The sequence below is a fragment of the Crinia signifera genome, chromosome 6 (assembly GCF_055691185.1).
Source record: "Crinia signifera chromosome 6, ASM5569118v1, whole genome shotgun sequence".
NCBI classification, from domain to species: Eukaryota; Metazoa; Chordata; class Amphibia; order Anura; family Myobatrachidae; genus Crinia; species Crinia signifera.
In genome coordinates, this window is record NC_139222.1 from 172,172,743 (window position 1) to 172,183,355 (window position 10,613).

General features: G+C 44.5%; 1 protein-coding gene across 1 annotated transcript in view; it reads right to left on the bottom strand.

Moving 5' to 3' along the window:
• Window positions 1-9,838, bottom strand: part of ABCC3 (ATP binding cassette subfamily C member 3) — a 113,971-nt gene extending 104,133 nt beyond the window's left edge. Inside the window, exon 1 of the mRNA XM_083148143.1 lies at window positions 9,451-9,838. Coding sequence (XP_083004269.1) covers window positions 9,451-9,498 — 48 coding nt within the window. The 5' untranslated portion in view covers window positions 9,499-9,838. The remainder of the gene's footprint in view (window positions 1-9,450) is intronic.
• Window positions 9,839-10,613: the final 775 nt, after the last annotated feature.

A 10,613-nucleotide genomic window follows, 5' to 3' on the forward strand; every position in this document is an offset into this window, starting at 1 on the left:
CTGTCCCCAGCAGCGGGGGACACAGACGTGTCCCCCGCAGCGTCCCCAGCCCCCCTGCTCCCACCAGCTCTCACCTCTTAGCCCCCCCCCCCCCTGCTCCCCGGGTTTTTTACATGTGATAAATCGAGACGATTTATCACATGTAAAAAATGGCACATCAAGTGCCAATCTAATCAAGCTCCCCCGGGGAGCAGCCGGGGAAGCTCAGGGGGAAGTCGGGGGCGACTTGTCCTAAGGACAAGTCGCCCTAGTGTATGGGGGCCTTTACAATACTAACTTCTGCCCGGCATCTGGTGTGTCCGGATTAAAAGAGGTTCCAGACCATCAGGTGCCAGATAATCGGTGGTCAACCTGTATTACTTAATGCGATCTGTCTGGATTTTGACTGATGGGACTGTCGGATTGTGACTACCAGGATTTTGCACCCAATACATTCTGATCCCTTGTACTCGTCATAATGCTTCACTGCCAGGCACATCATGACCAGCAGATCCTTGCTGTTAGTCTCATCCTCTCATTTTTATTTCCCTCATGAGTCCCGATCCCCTCCAACCCCCCTCCACCCCTTATAAATATAAATACACTTAAGTGATCCTCAAAGAACACAACATGTCCTTATTTGTTTGCTTTGCCTTTAATGGTGTGTACACGCGTTGAGATGTGCCATGCGATGCGATCCCCGATGCGATCAGATTGCATCGCACGGCATGCATGCAATGGCTTACAATTTTGACTATATAGTGCAGATCTGCACTATATAGTCAAGGCAGCCAAGACTTTCTGCAGTGCGATACGGCAGCGCGCATTGGGATCGCAAGGGTTAAATCCCTTGCAATCTGCATGCGATACCGATGCGATTCTGATATATAGTCAGAATCGCAGGGTGATTGTACCCGTGTGTGCACACCATTACATCCATTGTTATCATATACTGTTTGAAAATGTAAATTACATAAAGAGAAAAAAAAATGAGAGTGCAGTTTGGTGAAACAGCGCAATATTAAATCTCCCCACAAATTCCTCTGTTGATCCAAGGAATGTGGAATCTGTAACAGGATATTCAATTAGGGATATTGCTTCATTATAATGTTCATACAGCTATCCTTAAACATATATTAATTTTGACCTACTATTCCACCCAATAAAACATTGTCTGACTCATTAGGGTTGTACTCACATTTGGAGAAAGCTAGATAATTTATGAGGCTGCAAGTTTCATGTAACGCTTAATAACTTGTACAATAACATAAACTACACCAAAACTGATATTATACTGTTCACATCTTGTTTGTTTTACTGTTATATTACAAGTAGTTCATTGTTCAAGTTCCTGGGACAGAAGGGACATGTGACTATTTAAGATAACTCTTCGTGACAACTTATCTTTTTGTATAAAATGTCACTCTAATGGGCATTCATACAAAAGCCAGCACCTACTCTATCACCAATAGTGCAATAATGTACATATTTAATCAGTGCTAATTGTTAGGTATGTTTGACTACACTGTCTACTGAACATTGTTTTACCAGTAACACTTTGAGGCATATTCAATGCCCTGATGGGGAGCTATGACAGCAAGAAGTGCCGATAGCTCGCCGTCAGTATTCAACTCCCTCCCCTTCACTCGCTGTTTCCACCTCGCCTGTTTCCTGAGGCGAGGTGGAAACGGTGAGTGTGGCCGTTAAAACAGCGAGGCTCGCCACAAAAAGCGTCGGACCCACTGCATTTGCGACAAACCTCGCCGTTTAAGGTTTGACAGCGATGAAGGCTTGTTTTGGTGATCCTCGGAGGAAACAAGCCATTCTCGCCATACAAACCCTCTTGCCGGTGGCATTGAATACTGCCCGTGCTGGAGCTTTCACATTGTAATTATTGTTGTACCTGCAACATATTGCCATTTTTAAAGGTTATGGTTATAGGGGGTCAACAATGTCTATGTCGACAGTCACTAGATAGACCACTAATAGTCAACACCTAAAATGGTTGACATACCATAGGTCGACACTGACACTCAAAAGGTCAATACAAGTTTTTCACAAGTTTTACTGAATCAGGCCCATAGTGCGTTAACACTAGATATGCATGAAAATATGGTTAATGAAGTTGTTATAGTGCAATTCATTAACAATATCATCTAGAGTGTATGCAGCTTAAAACCTGTACAAAAAGTCTGTTTCAACACATCATGGTATTTAAGAAATGGATAAAATGTCAGTTAGGAGCTGATTGGCTGCTGCGTTATAATCTTCCACTTTATAACGTTACTAGTCTTAATACATCTGCCCAATGTTTCTTGTCTGCATGTTGGGAGCTATATATTGTGGCTACTGTAATTACATGTGCTCATTTATGTTTTTTTTTATGTGTAAGCTACACATTGGGGGTTATTCTGGTTCACTCGCAAAGACAAATTCCTTCTCAAATGGACAAAACCATGTGCACTGCAGGGGTGGCAGATGTAACTTGTGCAGAGAGAATTAGATTTGGGTGGGGTTTTACTTTCAAAGTGAGATCTATATTGCAGTGTAAAAATAAAGCAGTCAGTATTTACTCTGCACGGAAACAAAATAACTCACCCAAATCTAAATCTCTCTGCACATGTTACATCTGCCCTCTTGCAGTGCACATGGGCCCTTATTCAGATCTGATCGCAGTACAAATTTGTTCTGAAAATGGGCAAAACCATGTGCACTGCAGGTGGGGCAGATGTAACATGTATATAGAGATTTGTGTGAGAGATTTTGTTTCTGTGCAGGGTAAATTATTTTATTTTATACTGGCTGCATAAATACTGGCTGCATTATTTTTACACTGCAATTTAGATTTCAGTTTCAACATACCCCACCCAAATTTAACTCTCTCTGCATATATTACATCTGCCCCACCTGCAGTGTACATGGTTTTGCCCATTTTGAGAACAAATTTGTACTGCGATCAGATCTGAATAAGGGCCCTGGTTTTGTCCATTTGAGAAGGATTTTGCCTTTGCGAGTTAACCAGATTAACCCCCATTACCCTGGAAGTATATACTTAGATTACTGTGAAGAATCCACACTTATTTGAGAATAGGAAAACTGAATACAAACACACTTTAAAACATTTTTTTTTTTCAATGTTTTTTTTTTCCAAAACTCTGAGGAAATTATAGTATTGGTGAAGTAACATAACAAAAAAAGTTATTCCAAATGGAACGGACACACCTCAGACATGAAGTTTTGCTTGGTCATATGGGAGGGGGGAATCCTTCTCTTATAAAGGAGTTACTGTACAGAGCACATGGGACACAAAAGACATGGTGTGCTTATTTACATGCCCCTACCCGCATTTCCTAGAGGCAGGACCTATATCATGGTTGTGTGAGAATAACCAGTTATGTAGCTGACTGGGAAACCTAGCAATGCCCTTCTTCTAATCTAAACAGTAAACGAGAGCATCAGAACACCCTAAAATAGTACTTACAGTATTCGTATTGAGATAACTACCGTAGACTTAAAAGGTAAAATGTATTACAGGTCACAAACGCAAATATTTCAAATGCTTATATTAATTATACATAATTCCAACAATGTAAAAGTCACAAAAAATTAAAAACAGTTTTGCTTATGCTTACAGTATACACATAACTACTATCATTGGTAGATTTCCCAGTACAACTTACTACTCACAACTAAAAATACCACAAAATACCACAAAGCCCCTGACTCATAAAGGAATTTAAATTGCTAGTAAAAACATGTAACAGTTTATGGTAATGGTTCATATTGGGCCGAATTCAGATGGGGTCGCAAAGAGGCTATGGGGCTAATTCAGGTTCGTTACATAGAGAAAACTCAGTTGACTACGAACAAAAAGCCGCTGCCCAGATGGAAAGAATGAACGGCCATTGCCAAATTGCGAATGCATTGCTAATCATGGCTAAGGCCGACAGGGTCGGAATATCGACGCAAGTATTAAGTCGACAATGGGAATGTCGACAGTTAAAAGGTCAACATGAGTTTTTCAAATATATTTCCCTAGGTCACTAGGTCATGGTGGGAGAATATAATAGTAAGCAGTGAGGGATGCGAGGGGACCGGATACATTGATATGGTATCCATGTCGACTCATGCGAAAAACTCAGGTCAACCTTTTGACTGTCGACCTTCCCATTGTCAACCTAATGCTTGTGTTGACCTTTCTGACCCTGTCGACCTCAGCCAGGTCAACCTATTGCACTGACTTAAGCCGTATGTCGACCTTTGAAGTGTTGACCCAATGACCCATACCATACCTCCCAACTTTTGCAGCTCAGCAGTCGGGACACTGCTGCTGCGCACCGAAGGCGCGTCAAAATTTTCTGGGGGTGTGGCCTAATTTGGGGGCGTGGGCTATAATCGTGGCTCTCCCGCGAGGCCACGCCCCCATTTTGCCGCTATGGGGGCATGACCCAGAGGCTCTGTGAGCCTCTAGCCATGCCCCCAGCCCCCTGGCTGCGGGAATAGACGCTGTGCGCATGCGCACAGCGTTTATTCCCCACTGCTTAGCAGCTGACAGGGGGGACTCCCAACAACCCCCCCACACCGCGGGACACTGCCACCCGCGGGTGGGACAGCGGGACAGGCCCTGACAATCGGGACTGTCCCTCTAAAATCGGGACTGTTGGGAGGTATGCCCATACCCAAATGAGGCTTTCACTTATCTGCGACTGAGACAGGAAGTGGTCAGCATTAGGGCGGGATGTTATAACATCCGCGGCCCCCCTTCGCCGGACATCGCATTATTAGTAACGGCATATGCTATAACATATGCCGTTATTCATGCAAGGGACAGCTCTTGCGGTAAGAGCTGTCCCTTGCGATGCGGTGCCGGCACTGGACTTCCGGGTCTGTGACCCGGGAGTCCATCTGCGCATGCGCAGACCCCGGCGCCGGCCGCAGGGCACGCTGGGAGGGATCCGTGACGGATCCCTCAAACAGCGCTGCGGTAAGAAGCCCATAGGCTTCTGCAGGGATTCGCCAGCTTTAGCTGGCGATTCCCTCCGCAGCGCTGACACTGCGGAGGCGCCATATAGCATATAGAAATGCGGTAGAAACCCCGAAAACGGGGTTTTTACCGCATTTCTGCTATATAGCATCCCGCCCTTAGTGTCAGAGACCCACTCCAAAAACACCTTGACACGAACACACTCAGAAAATGGCATGTTTCCACCCACAGAAGCCAGCATCCTGTAAGTCAAACAGTGACTACAATATTGATAAGCTTTCGGCATGCAGTCACCCGATAATTGTTTGATTAGTATTTTCTCAAATTAGCGATCCATGGTGAATTAGATTGTAAGCTTGCGAGCAGGGCCCTCCGACCTTTTGACTGTCTGTAAATACCCAGTTTGTTGTATCACGGTCTCCTTTTGTAAAGCGCAAAGGAATATGCTGCGCTATATAAGAAACTGTTAATAAATAATAAATTAAACCCATTGTAAGAAAACTGGACTATGTTTTCTTACTGTGCATGCATCTGGGCTGCAGCATGTGAATTGTGATGGCAAAGGGATTAGTCGCAAAGTAAGTGACCGGCAGACAGCGTTTGGAGATGGCAACGGTTAATGGTCGAGTAAACGAAGGCGTAAGTTGACTATTCAGACAGCGTTTTTTTAGCTGCGATCTTCCTTCCTACCGCAGAGTCCTCTGCATACGTCACAACATATAAGTTGTTACACTCGAGACTCCAGCACCTGAAAAGAGGGCATAGACTAAGGGAACCGGGTGTTGCCCCATGAGATTGGTGCCGCCAGGGCCGGATTTAGGGGTAAGGCCGCCCCTAGGCACAATATTTTTTGCCACCCCCCCTGGACCCAGAGGATCGGCTCAGCTGACACACACCCCCCCCCCCCCCCCTCCGGACTGGGATGCAGGGGGAGGAATTCCCTCCATTAGGATGCTGGTGTCAGTATTCTGACCCCTGGCATTCCAACCACCAGTCATACAGATGCGACATATACTGTACTTACACACATATAAACATACATATATATACCTACACACATACAGTACATACTCATATATACTCATACATATATACCTACACACACATATATACATACACACATGTATACAAGTGACCCGTACAAAGATTGTCAAAATTGTGAGAAGGGGGTTCTAGGACCCAGCGGTAACTCACTGTCAGTAGAGTCAGGGTGTCTCTCTTCTGTAGGGAAAGTTTAGTGGTGGGGCTGTGGGGTGTTCAAAGCAGCTGATTACACTTGTGTCCGGACTCCGGAGCAGTCTGCTCCCATGCTCTGTGAAGTTCCTCGGCGGCATGAGTAACTTCAGTGCGGCTAAGCGTCATCGTCATCACGCCCATGCAAGCCACTAGAACGGGACTGGACCAAGTGGGTAAGGGGAGAGGGGGGATTATGGATGGTGCAGCCGCCAGACTCCCTGTAGATGCCCCTCATACCCGGCCGTGCCCCTCCGACACTCAGGCTTGCAAGTGCATGACTGAGCGGGCAGCAGTGAGTGACAGGCGGCACAGCCGCCCACATGAATCATGTTGGTGGCGGCGCTGCTCGTCACTTGCCGCTGCCCGATCGCGGCTCGCTTGGGGCTTTCACCACTCTGTCACTCAGGCTACCTGCCGCCCATATTACCTGCCGCCCCTAGGCCCGTGCCTCACGGGCCTAGTGGCAAATCCGGCCCTGGGTGCCACCTTTCCTATATTGGTGCCACCCCTCTATATGACTAGAGGGCATACCTTATAGTGAAGTATATGTGCAGATGTACAAGACAGCAATGTATGGGGGGTGAGTGGTGCGCTATCAACAGCTGCTGGCACTGGGTTGTCAGACCCAAAAAACAGTATAGGAAAAAAAGAGAGAAATGTGCCAGCGCTGGCTGAGTAATTACAAGACAGCAAACTTGCTTTTGAAGCTTTTGCTTCGAGCGTGCTTAGCTAGTTTTCTATATTTCTGTATTCTATAATGAGGCCATTTCGGCATTATAGAATACATGAAGCCGAAGCTGCTAATAAAAAATTAAATTATCTATGAATATGTTTCCATTCCTTGTTTGAACATATACGCGTTTACTGTGTAGCTGAGTTCTCTATGATCTCAGCTAAAATCTTTTACAAACAGGAAGTCTGCTTTATAGATGACCATCGACCATAGATGATTTATAATCATCAATAGTTTATGGTCCATGTAGAATACTTTTGCCATCAATGGATGGCCACATGGTGCCGTCACGGAGCATAGCTCCACCTTGACATCCATGAAGCCTTGCTTGAAGGTTCTGATTGGCCAGCTATTTAAAGAAAAGGAGCAACCATCGATGGGAAAAACCATCCATGGGTATTCAGTAACTTGTAAACTGCCATTGATGGCCACTTGCAATATTACACCATAGGTGACAACCATTAATGGCAACCACACCGATGGCCATCACTAGTATACTGTGCAAAGGGAAAAATATCCCCCCCCGGTCATAAGGCCACCATCCACTAGTGTGATATGGCCACTTTTTATGAGATTCCAGTGCATCGCGGCGACGGATTGCTTGAAAAGCGGCATATCCCAGGTACTTTTCCTGCGATTGTGATGCGAGGCACGTTCACGTGCGCCTCGCATCGCAAATCAGATGGGCTGCCATGAATATTTGTTGCAGCCTGTAGCATTTGCTGGGGTCGCATACAATACATCTTATGCAAAAGGACTGCATACAATGCCCAGGAGCCGCCAGGTGAGTTGGCGGGGTACCGCATGTGAGGTACCGCATGCGATACCTCGCCGTAGTGGATGGCAGCCTATACAACATTACAGTATATCAAATATTGGCAGTTTTGATAACTGTTACTCTTTTTGGAATGACGAGTAGTATGTTCGGTACTTATATGTTAGTTGGGCGCCCACTAAGCTATTTGCTTAATTTTGCACATCTCCTCGCCACACTTCGGGCTTGGTGGCTCGCTGCGCTCGCCACACTATATAAAATCAACTCCATGCCAACATGGATAGTGGGGGAATGAGCGTACTAACTATAGTGGGCGCCCAACTAAGATATAAATACCGTATTTTTCCTGTGTTTATTAATATAATTCAGAACTCTGTACCACCTCTGTCATTTGTATGTAAAACAGCCCTGGCATTTGTCTATACCTTTTTTGCAGGGTATGGGTAAAATCCGGAATCGGATAAGACACCGGAATGCCGGACTGGACATCAAACTCTGCTTTCCGGAGCATGTAGTATCCGGTCCGGGGGTGTCCTGTCCGGGGTTGCTCCATCTGATGAGGCTGCTCTCGCACCTGTCACCTGGGAGAGGAGAGGGGGGAGAATACAGCCTCACCGCATGGTCCGGGGGTGTAATAAAAACTGGAACGGTCCAGACCACACGGGGAGGCTGTAATCTCCCCTTCCCCATGTCCCTGGTGTGAGCAATCACAGGCATCCCCCCGGACAAGACACCCCCCGCATGGGACACCCCTCGGACCAGACACTATAAGCTCCGGAATGCAGAGTTTGATGTCTGGTCCGGCGTTCCGGTGTCTTATCCGGGTCCGGTTTTTACTTAGTCCCTTTTTTGCATAGTAACTGATGCTAGTCATGTCTGAAGGCATTCTTCTAGCATACATCTGTCATGCTGTGAGACTTAAAATATGGCATTTAGGGGTATAGTTACTAAAGTGTGGGGTTTTAGAAGTGGAGATGTTTCCAGATTCTACTTGCCATTTATCTAGCATCTTCTAGATTGAAGACAATACCTAGAATATGCTTCTAGATTGCAGACAATACCAAGAATCTGATTGGTTGCTATGGGCAACATCTCCTCTTCTAAAAAAAACACGTTAGTAAGTACAGTATACCCCATATGTATAGACTTCTCCTTTTACCACAGCAATATGACAATACAAAGTTATCTTCCTAGAACATTATACCCCCAAAAGAAGTGCAAAATAAAAACAGGGTACATGTGAGACCAAAAGCACAATTACATTCTCACAATTTATCATTATTTAAAATAAAAGCACAACCCTACTGTATATCCAAAAGTACACCCATTTAAATATTACCGTTGTCTGCGTTATGAAATATTTCAATACACATTTTAACATTTAACTAAAACTTAATTTTATTAACAAACATAAGGGACTATGAATGTGGAGACCGAATTACTGTATGCAAACTGATTTATTTATTTTAGCCCACTGTACTATGAAACCTAAACATTGGTAAAATACTGCCAAAGTATCGTAAAAATAAAACATTTGGTACTGAAGTCATATATCACTAACTGCGTCTCGCATCATCTATTCTTATATTAAGGAAAAGTTGATTACAAAATGCTTTCATTAAAGTTAATATACCATATGAAAAAAAAAACAGAGAAACATTGCAATGTCTCAGAGTTCTAAGCCAAACAAATACGTTTCTTCATAATCAATAAAACCACAAAGAATATTTTTATAAAACTTACCCAGAATTCTGATCCCAGAGTCCCACCGGTTCCACAAAATGTGTCCATGTTCCCTCAGACTCCGGTGATTATGTGTAGTGAAAATTGTTCCCCACTATGTACACATAGGCAGTTCTACTACCAGCAGACAGAATGTGTCTCTGCCTAAACTGCACAGACGGTGCTGAGACAGAATGACATTCACTTTAGTGGAAGGTACTGGTGAGTGGGTGGGTGTATATATTTTTTTTTTTTTTTTTTTTTTTTAGCTTTGCTGATGCATGATGAGTGCTGGAACCTCCAGGCAAAGAGGAAGGTCTTCCTGGCTTCTGCTTTTTTTTTTTTTCTTCTTTGTAAAGCCTGTTATATGAGTGCAGAGGGTGCACTTTCAGTAACCATTTCCTGGTTTGACAAACCACCCTCCCCCTTCTCAACCCTTAAATTAATAGTTAGAATTTTGTAGTCTTGCACGCTCCTCCCTTCGTATGACATACTCCACACCCTGTTACTACACACACACAAATACACACACACACACACATTCAAGTACAAGCTGGAAACACATGAAATACACATGGAATACCAGAGGCGGAAGCTGGCAAAAATTCTTCCCTTTTCCGCTTCCAAAATATTAGGCATTTAAGGATAGCTTATACAAATAATTGTAGAAAGAACTTGAACAACTGAGCTTTGGTAAGAGCAGATGGTTTTTGTAACTATCATGTAGAGTTTACAGCAGATGGTTCAACTGATAAACTTATTTAATCAGTGTTTAGAGAGAAGTAAAACAGTATAAAACAGCTGTGCTCTTGCCTCAGCCCTGCTGCCTGTTTCAAAGAAGAAAAGGGCTCATGTGAACATTATTTCCTATGTGCAAGGCAGCAATGCACAAAGCAAGGTCTTTTTTTGCTGTATTGTGCCTCACTTTGAATAGGTGAGCCTATAGCTGCTAAATCCAGGGCTGACTCTGGGATCGCATGTGATGCACAAATGCGGTCCTTTGACATTTGTTTACAGTTTCTTATATAGCGCAGCAGATCCCGTTGCGCTTTGACATGTGAAGTATTACATGCAACTCTGTTCCCCACTGCGGGGAGGGGGTCCGAGTCGGAGGTCTGGCGTGCATCGGTTCCGACCTCCGATCCGATTGCGCACAGGACAGCGCATCAGATCGGATATCAAAA